Source organism: Sorex araneus, chromosome 5 (genome assembly GCF_027595985.1).
Source record: "Sorex araneus isolate mSorAra2 chromosome 5, mSorAra2.pri, whole genome shotgun sequence".
Lineage (NCBI taxonomy): Eukaryota > Metazoa > Chordata > Mammalia > Eulipotyphla > Soricidae > Sorex > Sorex araneus.
The window spans coordinates 40,216,367-40,243,880 of NC_073306.1; the positions used below are offsets into that span (position 1 = coordinate 40,216,367).

The 27,514-nt window shown below is 39.8% G+C and overlaps 1 protein-coding gene across 4 annotated transcripts in view; it reads right to left on the reverse strand.

Annotated features, from left to right (window-relative positions):
• The window catches only part of AGO3 (argonaute RISC catalytic component 3), a 114,914-nt gene that overhangs the window by 25,136 nt on the left and 62,264 nt on the right, over positions 1-27,514 (reverse strand). For all 4 annotated transcript variants that reach the window (XM_004614250.3, XM_055139786.1, XM_055139787.1 and 1 more), the window contains 6 exons: positions 12,834-12,968; positions 7,441-7,528; positions 7,163-7,310; positions 6,202-6,321; positions 1,824-1,946; positions 1,167-1,300 (listed from right to left, as the gene is read on the reverse strand). In XM_004614250.3, the coding sequence (XP_004614307.2) occupies positions 1,167-1,300; positions 1,824-1,946; positions 6,202-6,321; positions 7,163-7,310; positions 7,441-7,528; positions 12,834-12,968 (748 nt within the window). The remainder of the gene's footprint in view (positions 1-1,166; positions 1,301-1,823; positions 1,947-6,201; positions 6,322-7,162; positions 7,311-7,440; positions 7,529-12,833; positions 12,969-27,514) is intronic.

Genomic DNA, 27,514 nt, shown 5'->3' on the forward strand with positions numbered 1-27,514 from the left:
ATCCTTGGGTGTGGCCCCCAAACAGGCAAACAAACAAACAAACAAACAAAAGACTGCCTGGAACCAATATGGTGAGAGAAAACCTGTGGAAGAGGAAAAGTCAAGATGGAGGCCAAATGCTGGACTGCCAGGAAGTGAAAGTCAAAATAAAAAACTAACCAGGTGGGGCTGCAGTGATAGTACAGTGGGTAGGGTGCCTGCCTTGCATGTAACAGGAGCTCGATCCCTGGCATACCAGATGGCTTCCAGAGCACCACTAAGAGGAATTTTTGAGTTCAGAGGGGAGGAGTAACCCCTGATCATTGCCGATGTGACCCCAAAACAAAACAAAACAAAACAAAACAAAACAAAAATAAAAGTTAACCTGGCTTTCTTCCTCTTCCTAACAATGTGTGGCTACATGGTCTGGATGGTTCAGTGCAAAGGCCCAGAATACACTGCTGCACAGTGTGGCTAAATAACAGTCTCCAGTTTTATTGCATTATTTTATGCAGATTGGACAGCAACTATTGCTAATCCTCAGGCTTCTTTCTAAAATTAATAATTTAAATACACAAACCAAATAAAGGTTCATATTTAATATGATTTATGCTGTGGAAATACTTGTTAAATATAAGCTAAATAACTAAAGTTTGAGGTGTTTTTTTTGTTTTTTTTTTTTTAAATTTTGGGCCAAATCTGGCAGTGCTCAGGGGACCATATGGGATGCAGGGGATTGAACCCGTGTGGGCCAGGTGCAAATGAAGCACTACTACTCCATTTCTCCAGCCCTGAAAAGATGACAGTCTTTTTGTTGTTGCTATTTTGGGGCCATATCCAGTGATAGTCAGGAGCTACTTCTGGATTGGTATTGGGTGGGGGTGTGGGGGCTGGTCCCCATGTATGTGCCCAGGGAACCATTTGGTGCCAGGGAGTGAACCTGGGCCTCCCACATGCAAAGTATACACTCATCTCATTTAGCTGTCTCTCTAGGTCAAAGGTTGGTCTTTGCTGAAAGTATTGGGGTAGGTATGGGGCCCACAGTGCCAGAGGTAAGACTCAGACCTGGCACATGTGAAGCACATACCCTATCATTAGCTCTCTCTCCAGATGGAGAGTAACTAAACACTGAGAGACAAAATATAATGACAAAAAGATTCCATAGCCAAGCTGATGATATGCCTTACTTCAATATTTCTTCTCTGCACTGCCTCTGTGTGGCAAAACAAGCTATTGCCCACATTTTAATTTCAACTCCTGTGTGGAACTGTTTCCCTCGCATGTCCCAGACTCCGTGGCTTGGCGTTGCTACTGTCCGATTCTATGGAAAAAGAGAAAGAATACAATAAGGGAAAAAAAAGAACAAGCAAGGTTTAAAAAGAACATATAATTTATTTCAGTAAGCTGGAAAGGAATATTCCAAACTATCAAACTGATCCACAGCTGATATTCTACACGGAACAGCCTTCTAACTCTAAATCAATCGTATTTATTTATTTCTGGCTTTTTAGGTCACCTGGTGATGCTCAAGAGTTAATCCTGACTCTGCACTCAGGTATTACTCCTGGTGGTGCTCGGGGACCCATATGGGATGCCATAAATCGTATTCGGTTGGCTGTGTATAAGACAAATGCCCTACCCACTGTATAATTGCTCCGCCCCCTTGTTTTTATTTCTAATCATAAGAATACAAGAAATTCCACTAATCTCCAACAAAGATAATCACCTCGAAATTAAAAAAAAAATGTTGAAAGGACACACTTTTAATTCCAGACTTACTAGGATGTCCTTTTTTTCACACTTAAGAAATTGTTTGCAATAAATAGACTCTCAAGAGGGTTTACCCGTCCTCCATACTGAAGCATCGGTGCTGGAAGTACACGTCCTGTTACATGGGCCATCTCATCCCGAACCTTGAATTGAAACTCCTGAACAAATGGATCTGTTTCATAATTTGCACTTCTTACCTAATAACAGGAAAATTTACAGTTAATTTCAAAATTCACTTGCTGAATTTTTCTAATTCACATTAGAATCCTCCAGCTCTTTTTTACCATGCCAACTTTGCTTTAGCATAGATCTAGTTAAAGATGTCCTGACTATGGGTGCGTTGACTTAACAGGGGAGCACACATCAGGTATGTATACTGCAGGGAAAGGGTGTGAAGTTTTGGAAATTCAGAGGAAACTTAAATGGATTATATGGTTGAGTAATGATATTTCAGCTATTTATAACCGTTGAAAACGAAAATTTTGTATAATTAAACCTAATACATTTGGAAAGACTGCAAGGAAAAATGCCTGATCTAATTAAAAACTATAGGGGCAGAGACGTAGCTCAGTAGAAGAATACATCACTCGCATTTATGAGGCCCTTGGTTTCATCCCTGGTACCATGAAAGAAAAAAAAAAAGAATAACATTAATTTTTATACAATTTAATTATTTTCAGATAAAAAGTGTCATAGGGTTGGGAAATAGAACAAAGGTTAAGGTACATGCTGTGCACTGCTGAGGTGGCCTGGGTAATTCCCAGCACCACTTGCTTGGGCTCCCGCACTGACCCTCTGGCCTGCTTGGCTGAGAATCACTGGGCACTGCTTGGGATGCTCTACCCTCCAAAAGTGTCGGGTATAAAACTTACTCAGACACAATTGAGATATACTAGAAAGCCACTGTGAGACAAAGATAATAATTTTAATCTTGCCTATATATATATGCATACATATAATTAATGATAAAGCATCATACTAATTCAGTGTTCATGTGAATCTCAGAATTATTCAAATTTATAACATGCAGTTATTTTTTTTTTCTTTAAACAAAGTTTTTGGAGCCACACACACTGGTGCTCTAGGCTATTCCCAGCTCCATGCTGGGGGCATTTATTCCTGATGGATGCCATCAGGAATGATAAAATTATCTTTGCCTCCTGCATGCAAAGTATGCACTCAACCCATGGAGCTTTCTGTTGGGTCCTAACTTTTTCTGTTTTTGGTTTTTGGGCCGAAGCCAGGGCTTACTCCTGGCTCTGTGTTTAGGGATCACTCCTTTTGGGGATTGGGGACCCTATAGGATCCCAGGGACTGAATGCAGGTTGGCCACATGAAGGCAATTGCCCTACCCACTGTACAATTTTTCTGGTCTCCAAACTTTGTTTTTCCAAATATATTCATGTACACTCTGACAAGGGTCAAAGAAAGTTATAAAAGGCACTCTTCAGTCTCTGAGCAAAAATCTATTAAAAAAAAACACACTGAGGGGCTGGAGTAATAGCACAGCGGGTAGGGCGTTTGCCTTGCACGCGGCCGACCCGGGTTCGATTCCCAGCATCCCATATGGTCCCCTGAGCACCGCCAGGGGTTAATTCCTGAGTGCAGAGCCAGGAGTAACCCCTGTGCATCGCCAGGTATGACCCAAAAAGCAAAAAAAAAAAAAACAAAAAAAAACAAAAAAAAACACTGAATAAGCAAATATGAAAAAAAGAATCTTTCCATTGTAAGTAGGAAAAATTATTTTCCAAATTAGGCCTATATGTATCATTTCCTCAAGCTTAAATTGCTGTTCAGTTTGATATTTCAGTGTACCTTCAGAATAAGTGCTACTTGACAAGACATGGCTATGTCATATAGCTGCTAAAAAGTATTTTAGAATTTTCACAAAAATCCCAATTATGTGATCTTATTTGTCTGTCAGTCCATCTTTATCTCTCTGTCAGGAACTGGACCTAGGGTCTTATACATGCAGATAATTTGCTCCACCTTTGAACCTATAATCTTTATTTTTCATTTATTTAAATTGGGGGTGGGCTAGAGGTTTGTTCCACACCCTGTGGTGCTCAAGGTTTGAATTGGAGTTGACTACATGCAAGGCTCTAACTATAGTCCTTATTTACTGATCGACTATCTGGCTTTCCTATCAGTGCTCAGGGGGCCTAGGGATGATTTTGGGTAATACTTAGCCAACCAGGTTGACAGTTTAGTGCTAGGGACCAAGGATTCAGTGCTATTCGAGTCCTGTAGTACTGGTAGGTGCTCACCTCAGAGGTTCTGGGGGAAGAGGGTGAAAAGGGGATCTCCAGGGGTATACTCATGGGTCTGGAACCTTGGTCAGACCTATGAAAGGAGTGTACCCTAATGCCTGTACTATCTCCTTGGCCCCCTACAGTCTTCATTTTATTTTTTAAATTTATTTATTTATTTGCTTTTTGGGTCACACCCGGCGATGCACAGGGGTTACTCCTGGATCTGCACTCAGGAATTACCCCTGGCGGTGCTCAGGGGACCATATGGGATGCTGGGAATCGAACCCGGGTTGGCCGCGTGCAAGGCAAATGCCCCACCCGCTGTGCTATTGCTCCAGCTCCCTACAGTCTTCATTTTAAAGACTAAAACTTGGAGACAGGGATATATATCTATATCTAGACATAGATACATAGTTCAAGTGTAAGGGCATTCCTGGTATTACACTGCCTCCTGAGCAGCACTGGGGGCCCCCAGAACTACCAGTCTGGGCAGGCTGAACTCTTGATGGAAGTGGCCCCCTTCACCAGCACTGTTGGGTGTGATCCCTACTGGAAGAAAAAAAACCAAACAAGAAAGGCCTGGGGGCCAGAAAGATAGTATAGCAGTTAGGGTGTCTGCCTTGCACATGGCTGAGTCCAGTCTGATCCTCAGCACCACTTACGTTTCCTTGCTGAGCACTACCAAGAATGAGCCCTAAGCACCCTGGGAATGACCCAACTTTCCTCCCCCCCTCGAAAAAAGAGAGGCCTAAAAATAAAGCTTAATAAACAACTAGACTTAAGACTAGCTCAGGAGGACAGACCTGAATCCATGTATGTCCTGATTCTAGAATTTACTCTCTCATTTCATTTCACTCTCCTTCCAGATGTTGGAGCTTTAGTAGGGGGCTAGCACCACAGTAACAGAAGTAAAGAAATGAGGCTTTGAGTTGTAAGATCCCAATGCCTGTGCTAAAATTTTTTTGTTTTTGAGAAGTGGGGAGCGGCTTCTTAAGCAGTGCTCAGGAGTCTGGGATGCCTTCCAGAAGGCAGCCAGTTCAATGCAAGGACCAAAGGATGCAGTGCTGTGCAGGTCCTGTGGTGTTGGGGACCATAGAGCAACTCTGCTCGTGCTTAAGGTCTCTGGGTCAATGTTCCTGGTAATGCTTGCGGGGTGGGGGGGACCATACAGTGCTGGGGATTGATCTAACTAACCCTTGTACTATCTTCCCCAACTTACAAAGCCTGTGCTTAAATATTATCTCTCTGAACAAGTAAACTTCAATGAGCTCACTGTCACTGTCATCCCATTGTTCATCGATTTGCTTGAGCGGGCACCAGTAACGTCTCCATAGTGAGACTTGTTACTGTTTTTGGCATATCGAATACACCACGGGTAGCTTGCCAGGCTCAGCTATGCAGATGAGATACTCTTGGTAGCTTGCTGGGCTCTCCGAGAGGGATGGAGGAATTGAACCCTGGTTGGCTGTGTGCAAGGCAAATGCCCTACCCATTGGGCTATCGCTCCAGCCCAATTAGAAACATAGTAAAAGTTATCAGAACTTATTAACACAGGATCAATGAGTTAAAAAACAATTTATTGAGATTTTATAGTAAGGGGTTCTAATCTCTTAAAGGTTTAAAACTCTTATTATAGTAGAGTAAAAAAAAATCAATCCATGATGAGGATCAGTTTGTGTTTTATATCAGGTTAGTTAAATTTTATGTAATAATTTTATTCATTCTTTATAAACTATAGTTTAAAAAGATTTTAATTTTTTTTTTTTTTGGCTTTTTGGGTCACACCCGGCGATGCACAGGAGTTACTCTTGGCTCTGCACTCAGGAATTACTCCTGGTAGTACTCAGGGGACCATATGGGATGCTGGGATTTGAACCTGGGGCGGCTGTGTGCAAGGCAAATGCCCTATCTGCTGTGCTATCGCTCCAGCCCCCTAGAAATGTTTTAATTTTATTTTTGTCTTTGGGCCACACTTGGTGATGCTCAGTGCTTACTGAGCATCTGCACTGCATCTTACAGATCTGCATCTTACTGATCTGCACTCAGAAATTATTCCTAGTGGTGCTTAAGGACCATATGGGATGCTGGGGATTGAGCCTGGGTCAGAGCAAGCAAGGAAAGTGCCCTACCTACTATACTATCTTCTCCAACCCCTATCCTGGTATGTTTTAAATTTCCCTTCCTTGGGTTAAGTACTAACCAATCTGCTAATCTCTTCTTGTCTATCGGGTGCAGATCTTGCTGTGGCTTTGATCATTGTGGAAGTTTGATTGTCCGTTAGCTTCTTGATACATCGCTGTCCTGCCACAATATTACAGACCTACAAATGGAAGGAAGCTTTGCATTACATGTACATGTCCTTTCAAAAACTTTCAGTGCCAATCACACATGAAATCAATTTTTTTGTGCCCCCCCATGAAATCAATTTTTTAAAAATATATATATAGCGCAGCGGTAGGGCGTTCACCTTTCATGCGGCTGACCCGTGTTCGATTCCTCCGCCCCTCTCGGAGAGCCCGGCATGCTACCGAGAGTATAGCGCCCTCACGGCAGAGCCTGGCAAGCTACCCGTGATGTATTGGATATGCCAAACACAGTAACAATAAGTCTCACAATGAGAGACATTACTGGTGCCCGCTCGAACAAATATATATATATTTTTGCGTCACACCCGGCAATGCACAGGGGTTACTCCTGGCTCTGCATTCAGGAATTACCCCTGACGGTGCTCAGGGGACCATATGGGATGCTGGGAATTGAACCTGGATCGGCCGAGTGCAAGGCAAACACCCTACCACTGTGCTATTGCTCCAGCCCCCATGAAATCAATTTTTAAGATCAACTTCATTATACCACTTCTTTAAAAATTATCATTTTAAGTTAAAAATAGTCAAGTACTACTACATTCAAAATGATAGCTGAGTTGAAATATAAAATTGGGTTAAAAATATAAAAACATCTGAAAAGAAGTATTCCAAATGGACATAGTATTTACATTAGAATAGTATTATGGATGATTTTTTTCCGGTATTTTTCATTATAAGCATTTATAAGATCAAAGACCAAAGTAATGTGAGAATATGAATTAAGTTAAAAAGCATAATGAAAGATCCCATGGAATGGTGATGGAAAGATGTTAATAAGCAGCCCGAATACATTACTTCTAGTGGCAGGTATGTATGTTTCTGCTCCTGTCCCACTTGCAGACAGGGAAGGTGTGGGTACTTCAACTGAAGAGTATATTTTTCTCTGAAATACTGTGCTACTGTTCTCTCCACTGTTTGGCCATTTTCTAACTGTAAAGGAAAGCTGAAGAAAAAAAAATAAAAGAAAAGCAGATATTAACAACTCATCTCGTTATGAGTCAGGAAATCTCCCAATTCACTAAAACAAGCTGCCTCACATGGGCTCTGCTCTGACAAATACCAGCTTTTCTTACGTTTGATGACTGGCAGGCCTTCTTGTTACATTACAAACACGGTATTTCCGTCTCATTGTTCCACAATGAGTCACTTCAACCTTCAGACCTGTTCCCAACAAGAAAAACAGAGGTTACAGGACTGTCACATGTGAACTATTTATAGCTATAAACCTTGTTCAGCACCAGAAAGACTTAAATTCTAAACATACAATGTGTGATACAAGCAACAGGATATTAGCAAAGAACCTACATGACATTTGGGATATGGCCACAGTCATGAGAAACCTAACTCCAAACGTCTTCCCTAACTGATTAAGTTCCATACGTTACAAAAAATAGAATAAAAAATTCTCCATTAAAAACACCACTCTTTTTCTTCTTCTTTTACTTTTTTTTTTTTTAAAAAAAAAAGAAATAAAGCTTATAATAAATTTTAGGGTTTTTGTTTGTTTTGGAGCCACACACAGCTGGTGCTAAGACTTACTCCTACTCTCTGCTCAGGATGACTCCTCGCAGTGCTTGGTGGGCCCTATGCAGCGCTGGGCAAAGAGCCCAGGCTGGCCAAGTGCATAAGTGCAAAGCAAGCACCTTCCCCACTGTACAATCTCTTTGGCTCAAATTAAATTATTTTTAGTTTTTTTTTTTTTTGGGGGGGGATGGTGGTGGGTGAGTCACACCTGACAGTGCTCAAGGTTTACTCCTGTCTCTGCACTCAGGGTTCACTCCTGGATGAGCTTGGGGGAATCATGGGGTGCCAGGGAAAGAAGCTGGGTTAAGCTGCATGCGAGGCAGTGCTTTAACTGCTGTAATATCAAATCCCAAATTTGCTGGTTGAAGGGGGTGGTGGGGTGGAACAAGAAGAGCTGTAATAATTTTGAAAATATTTTACAACTTTCAAATATCCAAAAACTTTGAAAACACTTTGACAACTAGATGTAATATTTGAATATCCTAGTTATCACACACTGACTAACAATCAGAGGATTTCATAAAGTTCAAGTGGAAAGCCATTCAAAAAAATTTAAAACACCAGAAAAAATTTCCCAGGTCATATTATTAGACATGGAGTGACAATTTTGTCGAGGTATCATATAATGACACATTTTTCCTACTACTGAATATTAGAAATCCAAGCAACCGAAACAGTCCTACCTTCATATGGAATCACTATCTCTTTGATAATCTCAGTAAAGCAACAGAGTTTCAGATAAATGCATGTACACATAACTTAGAGCATGATTTTAGCTCTTAACTCTAAGTCCTGGCAGTGTCAGTGAACACTAGGGGCTTGAGGAACACATATCCGCTTTAGAAAATGAGGAACAGGCTTTTAAATTATGGGTCGGGGCCGGAGAGATAGTACAGCAGATAATGCCTTTGCTTTGCATATAGCCGGATCTGATCCCGAGCACCACATGGAGGGCCTGCAAGAATCCCCAGGAGTCATTCCTGAGCTCAGAGCCAGATAGAAGCCCTGAATCCAGTTGGGTGTGGGCCAAAAACAAAAAATAAAAATAAATCATGAGTGAATTCTTTCTTCTTTTTCAGAAGAGCCACCTGACAGTACAGGTCTGATGAGGATAGTGTTCAGGGGCCACTGGGGCTACACACAGGAGTCCAGTTGTGTTGGGGTATGTGTGTGTGTGTGTGTGTGTGTGTGTGTGTGCATGCCTGTGCATGCGAGTGCATGTGTGGTATGTGGGGATCAAACTCAGGGACTTGTACTAGCTAGGCATGTGCTCTACCACTTACGCTATCTCCCTGGCCACAGTACTGCTGAAAAGATTTTCTGAGATGAAGTAATATTCTGTATTTGTGCAAATGTGGCAATGTGTTACTGAGCACATGGAATGTGGTCAGTGTGACAGCAACTCTGGCAATTTAGTTTCACTTAATTTAGATTTAAATAACTACACAGAGATGGTGGCTGCCATTGGCCCGTGAAGTCTTAATGTTGCCCAGAGAAGAGAACAGAATTGTTCTAAAGCTTTTAAATTGTTCTCTGCTTTTAACAGAGCAGCTGACTTCTACTCTAGGATAAGTGACTCGATTTTTATGGCTGGTCTAGACTCCTAAGTAGAGAAATCTAAAATAGGGTCAATGGAAGTCAATTCTTAAATATTTTATTTAATTTTTTGAGGATGACTTTTAGTTCCCTGTGATATTTTGGGGTACTGTTATTATTATTTTCTTTTTATTTTTGTGATTCCTTTAGTCAGAGGAAACATTCAGAGCCAGAGAGAAAACATCCAGTAAAGTCTGGAAACACTTTTGATTGTCATGCCTGGGGTTGCAAACAAGATGGGGCAGTACTAGATTAAAATTTTTAAAAAATTTTTTAATTTTTTTTTCAATTCTAAAGCTGAGAACAATCCTACAGTAGTATAGCTTAGTTCTAATTGCTGGTTACAAAATACTAAACACAAAGTTGGCTCATTATAATTGTTTCCTCTGATGTATCAGCATAAATTAAGATGTCAAATGGACACTGCATTAGATTGGTAATGGGCTCTTTTGAGAAACTCTCTTAAGTAAATTAGTGAGAAACAGATTTCATTAGCAACTACTTTTATAAAACTAAAAATATGGGCCAATTAGAGCATTTAGTATGTTTCTACTATAAAGGAAACTAGAAAATAAAATATCATCAAGGGATGCTCTAATAGGGCGGAAATGCTATTTAAAGCAAGTTATGAAATGTTTAGCAGAGAAACAAAACATTTAAATACAAATTTCCGATAATCTATACCATTTAAGCAATTTATCTATCTTCCTCTTGAATTATAAAAGTTATTAGTGAGATTCTAGAGGTTAAACAGGTTTTTATCAAAAAATAAACTGATACTTTTATATAAATGATTTTTTTTACCATATATTTCACTCAATACTACTTAACTATGATGAATTATTGGATAAGGAGTTCCTACAGTTATTATTAAATATTTAAGAAAAATCTTAATTGGAAACACATGAATATACTCAGGATATCTACTAGCTAAGGCACACATTATATCTCTATTTTTTTCAGTTACAAATGCCTTATGCCAGCTAAATATTAAACCCATTTACATAACACAGAACACGGTAAGTTTGATTTTCTTGAGGTACTGTGGTGGGAATACATGATGTACTTTAAAAAGAGCCTCCTTTTTAATTAAAAAAAAAAAAAAGCCTTCTTGACTTTGAATGGAGGAAAAAATAATCAGCTTGTCAATTATACCCAATTGTGATTTTTCTACCCCAAGTCTAGGGACTGAGATAGGAATTAGACCCAAATACAGGGATTAGAAAGTTGAACTTGATAAGGACTAGATAATTCTCTGCCCAGGACCCTCCCCAAACCCTCCATCCAACCAAAAAAATTTTTTTGGCTTTAATAAATCAAAAATTTAACCTATAAACTTGGCTTTACCTTCACTATAACATCAACTTTATAATGCTTTCTAGTCATTTTTTCAGTCATTTCTTTGGGCCCCTGAGCAGTTGAAGTTAAGATCGAGTCCATGCTCTTCGGGCAGCAGCTGAATCCTTGTTCTGTACATCTTGTATTTTCTGTGATAGAGTGGTGATATGAGTTGATTGCATAGTTACCGCAAAATAATGTAAATGATTTCATGATATCAGAGGTGGTAACTAAGCAGCAACTCCACTAGAAACTATGGTATTCAGATGATCACATATTAATGGTGGGTAATGCACTAGCTCCTAATAATGCTAACTGTGCATTCAAAACAGATTATGAAAGGACAATGATATGGTTGCAAAACAGTAAAATATAACAGTTTCTTATGTGGCTCTTAGATAAACTGAGATACTTATTCTTAAAATAGTACAGATTTTTCTGTTTAAGGTTTTATTGCAATGATCTATTTCTCTCAGTTACTGAGTGGCAGAAAATCCACGACTGTTGGAGCAAGCAGAATATATTCACTACTCTAAATGATTTGGGAACTGAAAGAAGTTCAGTAAACAAACTTCAATGCTTCATTTAAAACATAAGCTGAATATTATCTGCAACAAATAGGGAAAATTTTAAAACAACAATTATTTTTAAGATCTGACATTTAATATAAACAGAATTTAGTAGAGAATATTTCATTCTATTCATATCTAAATAATAAAGAACTAAATACAGTGGAGTCACATCTGACATGACAATTTGGTCCTAAAGTCATGAATAAGTTAAAGACTGTACATAATTCTTCTTGAAAAATACTTTAAATCCCTAAAGCAGTATATGTGGATTTGCACATGAAAATGCATGTGTATAAAGGAATGCACATACACAAAAAGTAAATACATATAAAATATACATTTTATTTTATTTTTAAAATTTTGGGCTGTATCCAGCTATGCTCAGGGCTTACTCCTGGCTCTGTCACTCAGGGATCATTCCTAGAAGGCTCGGTACCATATATGTTGCTAGAGATGGAACTTGGATCACCCACATACAAGGCAAGTGCCTTATCCACTGTACTATCTCTCTGGCTTCTAATTTATTATTGTTACTGTCATTTCTTGGTTTTGGGACCAAATCCGGCTACACTTAAGAGCTTATTACTGGTTTTGTGCTCAGGTTTCAATCAAGGCAGCACTCAGAGAACAAGATGCAGTGCCAGGAATCAAACTGGGGTCAGCAGCATGCAATGCAGGAGTCTTAACCTTATGCTGTATATATATTTTTTGGGGAGGAGCACACCTGGCAGTGCTCAAGGCTTACTCCCAGGTCTGTGCTCAGGGATTTTCCTGGTGGTGCTTGGGGGAACCACATGTAGTGCTGGGGATTGAACCTGGGTCTGCAAATACCCTACTGGCTTCATTATTACTCCAGCCCACGTGCTATATTCTTCTTTATCTCTCTGAAAGGCCATGGACAGACGAATTCATGTTAATAAGCTATACATATGATGTAACTCCACTGTACAAATTTTAACTACTAACTAAAACAGGCAAAGATCAATAGTCAACTGTATTAAGTACAACTAAACTTCAGAACAACAAATGAAACTGGCTAGCTGTATATCTATGAGTTTTAAAATGATTAAAATATTGTCATTTCAGAAAAATAAAGAAGTCCAGTTTGGAGCTGTTTTTGGAATAGGCTTCCTACTTTCAACACTATTCTAGAAGCATTTTCCCATCAGATATTCTTGTACTTTCAGCCAATAAGGGAAAAGGTATTACACAAAATGAACTGGTAGAGATGTTAATTCCATTACTTGGCATTCTTCTTATTCAAATACTACCTAAGATGTCATGGTCATGAATTTGATGTAACATTTTATCATTGATCTATAGTTCAACTGGTGATGTTACATGAATAAATTTTAATTATGAAAAATGTTTTATCAATAACAGTTTATTATATCCATGCACTTATACTTAAGTTTTTCTAATGCTAATTAATTCACCTTTAATCTCTTTGGTGAATTTTACCCGATGAGAATCAGTCAGAGGTCTTGGTTGTTCATCAATATTATGAATATCAAGAACTTCACACATGAACTGAATTACAGGTTGTGCTTTGTAGAAGGCAGTGGCAGAAACTACGAAGAAAAACACAAATAGTACAAATTAATGCATGCTTAAAAAATTAAGAATCTACATCTCAGTCTCTACAATAATTACAGAGTTAAAAAGATCCTTTACATACACTTATTTACATATATGGGTTATTTACAAAATTAAACAGTTTCAATTAGATCTCTCTTTAACTGGTAGAGAGACACAAATGCAGAAGTGGCAAACAGTTTACATACTCCATCTCTCATCATGTTAAACAAATGACTGCATTCTCTACTGTAAAAACTGTAATTGTCTTATATTGTACAAGACAATTAAGAATAGGATATAAGACAAGCCCAGTAAAAGGGATAAAGAAGGTCAGAACCTATTAGTAGCTGGAAGGTTATGCACTGTTTCTTTTTTATTTTGGGGCCACATTTGGTGGTGTTCAGAGCTTACTCCTGGTTCTGTGCTCAGGGATCATTCCTGGCAGGCCTGGGGGGACCAGATGGGTCAAACTTGGATCAACCATGTGCAAGGCAAGAGGTCTACCCATTTGTACTACCACTCCGACCCCAGACACTGCTCCTTGAGCAATGCTTTCTACAACAGCCTAGATGGTACTTTAGAAAGACCTTTCCCAGTTGTGTACAGATTTTCATTAACAGTGGTATCAAATGTTACTGAACTGGCAGTTTTTTTTAACAATCAGTATTTATTATTTTTTTAAGTTTTAGGATTTTAAGAGTGTCACCAATGGTTAGTAGAACAGTATTCATTTTTTTTAAAAAAAATACTACTACTAAACACAAGATGGACGGACACATAATGCTCTCTCATATGTGGGATATGAAGAAACACAGTAGAGGAATAAAGAATGCCTGAAGGCAACAGAGACTGAGAACTGGTCTTCAGTAGGAAGCTGACCACAGGCAGGGCTTGGGAGGGGAGGAGGATGTGGTGCTGGAATGTTTCACGCATGGAACCCTACATTAACAGTATTATAAACCACGGTGTCTATATATATATATATGTATATATATATAAAGAACCAAAAAACTATGAAACATCTAAACAGACAATATGCCACATCCTATCCTTTTATTTTTCTATTAAAAAATATGCTCACTACGGGGCTGGAGTGACAGCACAGCGGGTAGGGCATTTACCTTGCACGCGGCTGACCCGGGTTTGGTTCCCAGCACCTCATGTGGTCCCCCGAGCACTGCCAGGAGTAATTCCTAAGTGCATGAGCCAGGAGTAACCCCTGTGCATCGCTGGGTGTGACCCAAAAAGCAAAAAAAAAAAAAAAAAAAACAAAAAAACCAAAAAAACACCAAAAAACCCTGCTCACTACATGCAAAATGTAACAAAAAAAAAATTCTTTTTGAGGGGAGCCTCTAGTCACTAGTGGTCAGGAAGTGATACACAGATGATTAAGCCAGACAGCTCAGTGGCAGGGCTTGAGAATGCGGTACTGCTTGGGTCCTGCTGGGGACCACTACTAGCACCACCTGATGGGACTCAGGGTCTCTGAGATCACACCTGGTGAAACTCAGGGGCGATGTGTGCTGGGAATTGAACTTGGGTCGTGTGCATCTGAAGCATGAACTTTAATCCCTGTTCTATCTATAAGTCTCAACCAAGTGTAAGCTTGATTTTATTATTATTATTTTGGGGTCTCCCAAGGGTGCTCTGGAAGCTCAGCGGCTCCCCCTAGCTCTTCTCAGTCATTTGGGCCGGTGGTTCAGTGTGAGGGCTGAAAGATGTTGCTCATACCCTGAAGTGCCAGGGACTACCTAGGTCACCTCAGTGGAGCTGGGTAGCCTCTGGGGCTGCTCAAGGGACCATGCTGTATTGTGTGTCAGGCAAGCACTTTAACCCCTGTACTATCTAGGCCCCTAATCTTTCTACATGATGGTCTTTATCTCTTTCTTTCTTTTTCTTTTTTTTTGACTCAGTTTGTTTATTATTTAAGTTAAATTTCTTTTTCTCTTTGGGACACACCTGGTGGTGCTCAGGGCTAACTCCTGGCTCTGTAGTCATGATGGCAGGGCTTGGGGGACCAAACGGGATACAAGGAATTAAATCCTGGTCAGTTGTGTGCAAGACAAGCACCTTTTTTTTTTTTTGGGTCACACCCAGCGATGCTCAGGGGTTACTCCTGGCTTTGCACTCAGGAATTAACTCCTGGCGGTGCTTGGGGACTATATGGGATGCCGGGGATTGAACCCGGGTCGGCCGCGTGCAAGGCAAATGCCCTACCCGCTGTGCTATCACTCCAGCCCCCAAGAAGCACCCTATACTACACTATCACTCCCACTTTAGGCAAATTAAGATACTCACTTTTGAACATCAGGGTTTTAACAATATGTCTCCGGATATGTAGTGTGTCGGGGTAAAGGCTACCTACTACAGGTGTTTCATTTTTTTTTCTTTTTAAATCTTTAGATCCTTGATTTTTAATATACACTACCTTTTCTTTTAATTTCTTTATGGAAATAATATTACACAGCAGAGCCTGGCAAGCTCCCCGAGGTGCATTCGATGTGCCAAAAACAGTAACAATGATGGGTCTCACTCCCCCAACCCTGAAAGAGCCTCCAATGTGGCACTGTTGGGAAGGATGAGTAAAGAGAGGCTGCTAAAATCTCAGGGCTAGGACGAATGAAGATGTTATTGGTGCCTGCTCAAGCAAATTGATGAACAATGGGATGACAGTGATACAGTGATGGAAATAATATTAAGTACTGTCAGGGATTGGAGTGGAATTGCCTGCATTCTAGACAAGTGCCCTACCTCTTTTCATCTGGTTGAATATGCACTTAAAAGACAAAAATGTACCAATGACTTTTTAAAAACCTGAGATCAGATATAAACTGTGCGTAATAAATTAGGTGAATACATATATTCTCTCTCCCCTCCTAAAAAAATATGGCAGGGACTGGAGTGATAGCACAGCAGTAGGGCATTTGCCTTGCACCCGGCTGATCTGGGTTCGAATTCCAGCATCCCAGCACTGCCAGGAGTATTTTCTGAATGCAGAGCCAGGAGTAACCCCTATGCATCACCAGGTGTGACCCAAAAAGAAAAAAAAATGACCAAATATTAGAAACACGATTGTGGGTTTTGATTCTTTTTCTTCAAATTTCTCAGAGAGAGAACTGTGGGTACTAATATGAAATCCTTTCCTCCTCTGGCATAGCTATTTCACCCATGCAGGTACCTCATGTTCCTAATGATGGGTATTTATGTTGGTCTTGATTGTTACAGAAAACATTTTAGAATCCAGGAAAACAGCTTGAAGGGTAGTATACATGCTTTGCATGACAGAAGCCCGTGTTAGATCTCTTGGTACCACACGGTTCCTGAAGTAGCAGTGGGGTGTGACCCCCAAGTACTGGGCTGGGCACAGTTCAGTACTTGGGGGTCTTGAACAACTCCTGAGCACATCAGTTGTGGCCTCCAAACAACAGATGTTCAGTGACTATATATGACTATGTATGTATGCATATACATGTAATTGTGTGCACATCCATGAGTACTTTTTGGGGATGGGAGAAATAACCAGCAGTATCCAGGGTCTATTACTAGCCCTTTGCTCAGCAATGACTATGGTTCTGGGGATTTGACTTGTCATAGTAATTGCTGCAGCATGCAAGGCAAATGCCTCGCCTCCTGTACTCTCTCTCATGAGTATTTCTGTAGGAGAGACATAATAAGAATACTCACTGCTACCCACCATTCAAATAAACTTTAGAAACACCGCCAAAATTTCTAGCTAACTAAACATGACTGGTAAGATTGTAAAGAACAATCTGAATGTCTTTTTCAAATATACAATAGTCTAAAACATGCATATAATTTTTCTACTAAAAATCTAAGAATAATATTGTGCACTAAAAACAATTGGCAGATTACAAACCAAATAAGCATACATTATTTGAGTTAATGTTTTTAAATAGAAAGGGGAAAATATATAATGAGTTGTATGCTATTTTTGTTGTTTTATCATTACTCTTCTTTTTTTTTTTCATACCTAGAAATGTTTGGGGTCTCCTTGCTCTGTGCTGCTCTCAGAGGTGCTCAGGGAGATGTGCAGTGCCAGGGGCTGAACCCGGGCTTCCAGCATGCAAAGCATGCACCCCAAACCTTTGAGCCATCTCCCACGGCCATAATATACAATTTTTAAACTTTTGCAACATTGAACCCAGCCTCATACATGCAAAACATTCACTCTAACACTGAGCGACATCACCCTTGGTCTCAGTAAACATGCTTATGCTGCCTTTCTACAACTTTACAGATAAATTTTCTTCACTGGTTATTTAATACTAAAACTCACTATTTGTAAATCACATCAAAGAATTCTAACTACCGAACAAATATTATTTATCCTTCTGAAAATTCTTTTATTATTTTCCTTACCATTTATCCCATTATCTTTCTAATCATCTTGCTATTTATCATGAATGTAGACATCTGATTGAAAATGAAAGTTGGTTGAAAATATAAAGCGCTTACAAAAGATCAGCTGAAATCAGTAGCTGAGTTATCTCTGTGGCCACAAATCCTTAGTATTTTATAAATCTGTATCTAGATCCATATATAAATATATAAACATATATACAATTTTATTCCTTCTTCCCTTTTCAAAATTAATGCTTAAATTTCACATTAAAAAAGAAATCCATGAACAGGGATTAGAGAGATGGGTCTATAGACTGGTGTGCTGGCTTTCATGCAGGAGGCATGGGCTCAATCTCCAGCACCCTGTGGTTCCCTGAGCACCAACAGAAGTGACTCCTGAGCACTGATCCAGGAGCAGTCCTTGAGCATTCTGAGTGGATCTCCAAAACAAAACAAAATCTAGTTAAGTCAGAGAGACAGCTCAAAGGGCTAGTGGAAAGGCTCTGCATGCTGGAGGTCCAGGATCAGTCTCAGGCACTGCATAAACCCCCAGCTCCGCTGATAGCACCCATAAGCTCTGTACAAAGAGTATGCTCTGAGCACCATCAGGTGTGGCCCCCTTAAAACAAAAGTACTATTAAGAGTATACTACATGGGGGAAATTGTCTGCTATGGAGGCAGTGGGAGGGTGGGAAAAGGGGGGGATATACTGAGGATATTGGTGGTGGGGAATATGCACTGGGGGAGAGATGGGTGTTTGATCACAGTGTGATTGTAACTCAAACATGAAAGCTTGTATCTCATGGTGATTCAATAAAGAAAAGAGTATATTACATGAACATATTAAAGAAAATAAGCACATAAGAATTCCCATAGATGATAGATCCAAAGAAAGCATTAGATAAAGTTCAGCACTGTATGCTGAAACGGCTGCACATGTACACCATTTGAATCTATTTATTAGAAACCAAAGTGCAGTAAGGTTAACAAAGGCATAACAACAGAAAACAAAATGTAATGATACTCCACTGGAAATCACTAGGGCAAGGGGTAAAGGGATGAACACTTATGGTATACTCATTTAATTACATACTGCTGTTGAAAAAGAATTCTATATAGCCATAAAACAGCTGTACTGTACTAAATGAAGATTTTTTTCCTAGAGCTGTATTCTGATTCACCATTGTAATATTAAAAATAAAGTACAGCATATATGTTTAAAAAAATTTCAGCACTATAGGGCTGGAGAGATTACAGAGATTAAGGAGCCTGCCTTCCATGCAGTGGAACTTGATTCAATCCCCAGAACTGCAGATGACCCCCAAACACTGACAGGAGTGACCCATGAGCACAGAGCCAGGAGTAACCCCCCAGTACTGCTAGGTGTGGCCCCAAAACAAAACAAAAATATCAGCCCCATGCCTAATGCTCTTCCAGTACCAGGACTCAAAGGAAAATTCCTTACTTCACTTCAATAGAATTTATCTACTAACGCAAATCTATAACAAATTAAATCTATTTAAAGCAAGTCTCACTGGGCTGGAGCGATAGCACAGCGAGTAGGGCGTTTGCCTTGCACGCGGCCGACCCGGGTTCTAATCCCAGCATCCCATATGGTCCCCTGAGCACCGCCAGGGGTAATTCCTGAGTGAAGAGCCAGGAGTAACCCCTGTGCATCGCCGGGTGTGACCCAAAAACCAAAAAAAAAAAAACAAAAACCAAAAAACAAAAGTAAAGCAAGTCTCAGTTAAGCACAGTAATTAAAAGTAAAGGAAATTAAGGATAAAAAGATTGTAAAACTAGAATTATCATTTTTCACAACATTATTATCTACAAAGAAAATCCAGTATGGATAAAATGAAAATAAGGTAGCTAGATTTAAGATGAATTCATGAAAACAAATTGTTTTTATACAATGGCAAGCAACTTAAAATGTCATTTAAAAGAATACATTTTTTTTTTTTTTTTTGCTTTTTAGGTCACACCTGCCTCTGCACTCAGGAATCACTCCTGGCGGTACTCAGGGGACCATATGGGATGCTGGGAATCGAACCCGGGTTGGCCGAGTGCAAGGCAAACGCCCTACCCGCTGTGCTATCGCTCCAGCCTCAAAAGGATACATCTTAAAACAAAAAATATAAGGCACTTGGACTCCCAACAAATGTTTACGCATAAGACCTATAGAAATAATAGTTATTTATAATATTGAAAGGCATTATAGAAGGCCTACAAAATGGCCTATGTATTCATGCAAATTATCCCAAACTAGTCTGCAAATTTCAAAGAGACTTCACTTAAGATACTGACAGGATATAAAGCTCTGTATCCATGGAACTTAAAAGAATCTGACAGTGAAATGGGGGGGACACCCAGTGGTGCTCAGGGATCATTCCTACAGAGTTTGGGGGACCATATGTGGTGCTGAGGACTGAACCAGTTTCAGCAGCATGCAAGGCAACCACCCTACTCACTGTACTTTTGCTCCGGCCCCTCACATCTCCCCTTTTTTGGGTGGGGTGGGGTCTTTCCAAGTTGGCTTCAAGGGACCCAGGGGCCATTCCTGGTGATACTTGGCAATCCAGACATGGTTGGTCACTTAGATGCAGTCTTAATACTCTTAGATCTGTGAACCACCAGGGCCACCCTGGCAGTGTTTGGTCAGTGGAGACTAAGGGCCACACAAAGTAGGATGCCATGTGGTGCTGGGCATCAAACTTGGTACTATCTCCTCAGACCTCTACACCTTTGTCCAATCATTCAATGAAGGGCACTTAAGCTGGTTCCATGTTTTGGCTACTATAATGTAAATGTAAACATAGGGGTGCATTGATTTTTTGATTTCTTATTTCAGTGTTTTAATTTTCTTCAGAAAAAAATGGAATTGCTGGGACATAGAGGCAGTCAAAATTTAATTTTTTGAGGATTCTTCATGCTATTTTCCATAGCAGCTGTACCAATTTATATCCCACTGCAAGTGCTCAGACGTATATGCGTCATCCCTTTCAGCCATCTCCCCAGCCATAAAATGCTTGATATGCACCATTTTTTTCTACTGTCTTATTATGATGTGTAACTTTTTCACAAATTCTGGAGGTTTTGTTCATAAATTTTATAAATGTTTTCTACCAGCTATAGCTTGCTTTTCTTTTCCCTTTTTTGGGGGGAAACGACAGGAATTGAACCCAGGGAATCTTACAATCATAAGTGTTTGCAATCATAAGAGTGCTTTACTGAAGCTGGAGCGGCAGCATAGCACGTAGAGCGTTTGCCTTGCACACGGCTGACCCAGGTTCGATTCCCAGCATCCCACATGGTCCCCGAGCACCACCAGGAGTAACTCCTGAGTGCATGAGCCAGAAATATCCCCTGTGCATCGCTGGGGGTGTGTGACCCAAAAAGCAAAAAAAAAAAAAAAGAGTGCTTCATTGCTGAACTTCATCCCTGGCCTACCTTTTCACCTTAAGTGCTAGGAAATGGTTTTCATTTAGGTGAAATATATGAAGAAATCTTGCCTCCTCCAAGGACATGATTACTTTTCCTATTTACTTAAAAATCTTCTATTTTCTAGCTTTTATGTTTTGACTTATGAAACATTCTGAATTAGTTTTTGAGTATGGTATAAGCTGAGGTTAATCCTTACTTTTTTCAACACACTTTTCAAATTTTTTTTTGGGGGGGTCATACCCAGCGATGCTCAGGGGTTACTCCTAGTTCTGCACTTAGAAATTACTCCTAGTGGTACTCAGGGGACAATATGGGATGCCACGGGTTGAACCTGGGTCAGCCATGTGCAAGGCAAATGCCCCACGTGTTGTACTGTCACTCTGGCCCAACACACTATTAAGTTCTTTTAACATTATCTGAGATTATCCTTTCCCCATTAAGTTATGTTGGTATCTTTGTCAAATATGAGTTGGTCTCGGTCTGCAACAGTTAGAAATAAACTAGTATAGTTAATCTAACTGCCTATCAGTCTTTAGGCTAAGATCAATGTAATAGCATAATTTGATTATGTCTATTTATATGACATCACACTGTATTCCTCTCTTTTAGTATCACAGTATTTTAATACTGCTACTTCAAATCAGTTCTATAAAATCTGTTGTTTCATAAAATGGTTCTGGCTGTTCTAGATTTTGCACCTTTACATTTAAATGTTAGAATCAATTTGTCAATATATGCATTTTTTGCTTTTGGGTCACACCCAGCAGTACTCAGGGCTTACTCCTAGCTCTGTGCTCAGGGATCACTCCTGGCATGGTTTGGAGGAGTATGTAGGGTGTCAAGGTTTGCACCTGGGTTGGTTGCATGGAAAGCAAGAACCCAACACAATGTACTACCTCTCCAGCCCCAGTTTATGTTATTTTAAAGCCCAGTAGAATATTTTTGAACTGTTTTTGCACAAAGATCAATTTAGAGTGAATGGACTAACCATTTAAGTCTACTGGTCTTCTGGACTAAGAAAATGCATCTTGTGGGGGAAAAAAAACCATGGGACAGTTGAGATTATCTGAGTGAGTAAGACGCTTGCTGACCTGGGTTCAATTCCCATATGGTCACCTGAGCACCACCAGGAGTGATTCCTGATCACATCCAGGTGTGGTCCCCCCAAGAGAAAAACAAACAACAACAACAACAACAAAAAACAAAAATAAGAACATGGTATCTCATTTATATGTATCTTCCTTAGCTTTCTCAGTAGAAAGTCTTAAACTCCAATGTAGAGGTACTGAACACATTGAATATCTCTTTTAAAATCTATTCCTAAATATTGTGATTTTAATATTATTATGAATGGTAAATGACTGCCTGCCACTGGTCCCTTGCTTTAATGAACAGGAGTCATACACAAATTTGCTGTGCTCATACTCAGTCAGCCAGGTGCTTGCAAGGGGCTGTGCTTATAGTCACGGTGCTGCACAAACCTGACTATGTGCTGGAAACCGCAAACCCCACTGAAGTACTGGCAGGCTCCAGACAGCAGAGTTGCAGGGACTATGCTTGATGCATGTGGGAGGCACCAGAGACCAAACTTGTGGCCTCTCAATGGAAGTGATGTGCCACTTGTGCCACTGAACCATCCCTGGGGACTCATTCCGTTTTTCCAATTCTTGAATGCTGGTTTTATTTTGGAGGGAGGGGGCACATCTAGTGGTGCTCAGGAATTACTTGCAGTGGTGCTTGGGTGTCCATACGGTGCTGGGGATAAAACCCACATGTGCTATATGCAAAGTATTCGGTCCAGTCTGTTGAAGTTCTTCCTAGTGCTGGTATTAATTGTTATATTGCTAGCATTCATACTTATATCAATATCCATGATCAATATTCTATAAATTTTCCATATTCATCAATTCCTTGGTGATTTTGGAGTGAGGGGTTTAAGTTCCTTGAGATCTTTTTGGTTGGTTTTGTGACAATACCTGACGGTGTTTGGGAGTTATTCCTTACTTGGTGCTTGGAGGAACATGCAGTGCCAGGGATTAAACCCAGGGATTCTGCAAACAAAGCATGCACTCCAGTCCTTGAGTTATAATCCCAGACTTCCTTGGGATTTTATTTTTTTTGAGGGTATGGCCATTCTGATGGTGGTTAGGGCTTACTCCTGGCTCAGTGATCAGTGTTCAGTGCTCAGAGATCACTGCTGGTGGTGCTTGAGGGATCAAACCCAGGTCAATGTGTGCATGGCAAATGCTATACCCACTGGGCCATCATTCTGGCACTGGAATTTTTTATGTAGACAGTATCTTTTATACTGGATATAAGGGATAGATTTATTTCTTCCTTTACAATATTAATATTAGGTCTTTTGTCTATTTTTCTTGCATCTGTGCACTGAGTTGAAACCTCAGTTTAATGCTGAATACAAGTAGACAGAACAAGGTCTTTTTTTTTTTTTTTAAAGTAGCATTCCAAGCTGTACTCAGGACTCAAAGTCATTCTAGGCAGTGCTGGGTGCCAAGTAGTCCTGGGAACTGAACTCAGTACATTATCCCTGGGAGGGCTATATACCACTTATCTCCCTATGCCTAGCTTTGTTCTTTTTTTGTTTGTTTCTGTGGTATCAGAGGTCACAAGTAACAGTATTTCTAGGGGTCACACTTGGCATGTGGGGTAATGCCAGCAACTGAACTGGAATCATGCTGTAAGGTAGGTGCTCTACTATAGATCCACATTCATAGACATCAAAAGCATTCAACCTTTTCATCCTTTAGCAGTTTCCTGTATGTTTTTCAAACTGTTCTCAACCTTTCCATGCTAGTACAAAATTTTTAATCTGATGATAATGTTAAGATGTGTCACATAATTCATTTATTTTTTATCAGGTGTCATTATCAGATGTATAAAATGAGTTGAAAACTTTTCTTCCTCTTTTGTTTTCTAAAAGAATTTGTGAAAGATCAGAATTTTTCTCTCAAATGTTAGCTAAAACTCACCAGTAAAATCATTTGGAACTGCAGTTTTGTTAGAGGGTTTATCAATCCAATGTCTCTAACAGATACAGGCTGTTCACATTTTTTTTTTGAGTCAATTTTTAGAAAGTTGTGTTTAATCTGAGTCATAAAACTAAATGACATAAAGATGTTCATGACATTCTTGTATTAATCTTTTTTTTTTTTTCTAAAGGATCTCAAGTAGTACTGATTTTTCATTCCTGACACTGGCAACAGACCAGAAAAGAGGGGCCAGAAAGGTAGTACAGAGGGTAGGGATCCTTGCAAGCAGCTGACAGAGGTTCTATTTCCAGCACCCATTCTGGTTCCCTGAGCATGGAGTCAGGAGTAAGCCTTGAGCACTGCCATATATGGATCAAGAACAACAAAAATAATTGTTTGCAACAATTTTTAAAAAAATAATCAATTTTTTACTTCATTTATTTTCTATATGTGCTATCACACATATAGCACAGCGAGTAGGGCGTTTACCTTGCACACAGCCGACCCGGGTTCGATTCCTTTGTCCCTCTCGGAGAGCCCAGCAAGCTACTGAGAGTATTCCGCCCACACGGCAGAGCCTGGCAAGCTACCCGTTGCATATTCGATATGCCAAAAACAGTAACAACAAGTCTCATAATGGAGATGTTACTAGTGCCCGCTGGAGCGAACTGATGAACAATGGGATGACAGTGCTACAGTGCAATATTTTTTAAATTAATTTTTGCTCTATCTTTCTTCTTTTTTTGCCTGTGAAGATGGTGGTGGTGGTTTCCAAGCAATGCTCAGAAGGTTTAGGATTACTTTTGGTAATTACTTTTGGTGACACTTGGCTAACCAGAATGAGTGGTTCAGTGCCCAGACCCAGCAGTGCTATAGTACTTTGCAGATTTGGGGAAGGGCTCCAGGGTAAACCCAGTGGTACAGCAGAATAGTGCTGAGGACTGAAGTCAGCTCTTTCTTCTCAGCCCAGTTCTTTATTGTTTATCTCTTCCTTTGTATTACTTTCTCTAGCTTGAGACAAACTCTAGACCAGATTGACTAAGCAGATGTTAAGGCGCTTGCCTTGTGCATGGCTACCCCTGGTTTGGTATCCGCTCTCTTGAGCACTACTAGGAGTGATTCCTGAGCACGGGACCAGGAATAAGCGCTGAGCCAATGCTGGATGTGGTCCAAAAACCAGACACATACACAAAGAGACCACAACTTTTTTTGTATGGGCCAGAGAGACAGTTTAGTGGATAAGGCACTTACTTTGCATACAGATTCCAGGGTTAAATCCCTGGCACCATATATGGTCCCTGAAATGCCAGGAGTGATGCCTGAATACAGCATCAGGAGTAGTCCCAAGCACCACTGGGTATAGGCTACAAACAAATAACCCCCACCACCCCATTCCCCCGCTAGCTGAACATAACTTTTGATGCTAGGTCTTAAAGTCATACCAGCTTCTGCTTCATTCATCACGGGCTGCTTGCTCTAGAAGCCAGCCACAATGTCATGAAGCCACTTAACCAGTCTTACAGAGGTCTATATAGCAACAAACTAGGCATCAGCACAAACTTGGTCTCAGCACAAAAAAAGGTTTCAACTGAGTATCACAAATAAACATTTTAAGCATTTATGTACTTTTTATATCATGGGACTCTTTAATCATGCAAAGAATATATCCTGTGTTAAGATGGAAGATTAACTAAGAATAGCCCATTTCATTCTTTCCCCTAAGCTCCTTTAACTATGGCAAGGAATTAAAAAGACAAACCTAGAACAGTATAGAAAACACGAAATTTGCCAATATTTTAGAAGCAGAAAAGCAAGTGGACAAGTTATAACTGACACAGCAAATCCAAGAAAATTCAAAGTTAGTTTAGTTGGGAAAAGTAAGGACCAACTGCATTTATACTGTAGAACACTCAAATACACATGAAGTAGCATCAGTAGGTACTTTTGAAACTGGTGATAGAAGGATGATGATGGTAAATTAAAAAGAAGAAGGGAAGCTATCTGAGAAGAAGTTAGATCTGAGATCCTTCATATAGTTCCATGCTGCTACACATAATCCTTTCTTTAATTATATTACTGGAGGTTTAATCTCTGGGAAGCAAAAGAGGACTGGATGGAGATGGTTAGGCATACTTGCAGGGACAGTATGGTACCCCAAACAAGAAATTAAATGACTACAAACATAGACACTGAATATAGACATTCTCTCAGCAAGTATCCCAACAGACAGGCAAATGAACTGTTATCCTTTAGGCAGGTCTCTGGAAAATTATCTTTGAATAATCTGATCAGTCAAGAGGAGAGAGATAAGTATATTACCACTATAGACTCCTCAGCGTCAGCCCAAGGAAATCATCCTAGGATGAATATCTACATCAGTGGATGCTATAAAGGAAGTGGAAGCTTTGAGTCAGTGTTTTTAGATTTCTACTAAATCCTAAATAGACAGTCAAGGATATAATTTGTATATATGGCATCTACATATGGAAATTCTCTGAAATAGAAGATGTATGAGAACAAAAAGGAATTTGGAGGAACACGTAAGAAAACTTCAAAATATAATTATGATCAAAGTTGTGAAAGAATATTGCATATGTGAGAATAGTTTGCTATAAAAAAAGCAGAAAACTAAAAAGACATCAGATGCAGTTCACTAACAGAGCAGTTGTCTTGCATGCATGAGGTTCTAGGCTTGGAACCCAGCACTGCAAAAGAGAAAAAAAAAAATCTAATGTAAGATAAAACCCCCATAAACTCAGAAATTAAAAATAGCAGAAAAGAAAGTTTGAAGAGGAGTGAATGAGAAATTATCCAAAAAATAAAGCAAGACAAAGAAAATAGAGACAATAGAAACATACTTAAAATAGGTAAGTTTTTGGTATTTTTTTTCTTATTTAGAAAAATTTTATTTTGGGTCCATACTCAGAAGTGCTTAGGAGATCATAAGATTCCAGGGATCAAATTTAGGACTCCTGCACACAAAATATATGGTCTAGCCCATTAAGCTATTTCGTCACTGTTTTCCATTTTATGAAGGAGAATTATTTTCTTTTTTTTTTTTTTTTGCTTTTTTTTTGGGTCACACCCAGCAATGTTCAGGGGTTACTCCTGGCTTTGCACTCAGGAATTACTCCTGGCAGTGCTTGGGGGACCATATGGGATGCCGGGGATCGAACCCGGGTCGGCCGCGTGCAAGGCAAACGCCCTACCCGCTGTGCTATCGCTCCAGCCCCTGAAGGAGAATTATTTTCTTTCTTTTTTTTTTTTTTGCTTTTTGGGTCACACCCAGCGATGCTCAGGGGTCACTCTTGGCTCTGCACTCAGGAATTACCCCTGGCTGTGCTCAGGGGACCATATGGGATGCTGGGAATTGAACCCGGGTCGGCCTCGTGCAAGGCAAATGCCCTACCCGCTGTGCTATCACTCCAACCCCTGAAGGAGAATTATTTTCTACATAAAAATCTATCACTGTTTCATTTCCACGTTATTTCTAAACTATCACTGAAATTTGCTTATGTATTTTCCACTTGTAAGTTGTCTGAAAAACATTTATGTGCCCTTTTCTAATGAATCTTCCAATAAGTTGAAAAAAAAAAGAGGAAGGAATACAAAAAAAAAAGAGGAAATCAATATAGGAAAAAGGCAAAAAGCAATCTTCAAGAAGATAGTGAAGTATGTGATTCCAGAAGAAGCTGTATATTAATTACAAAAGAAAAACTCAACCAGATTATATTAAGAATCAA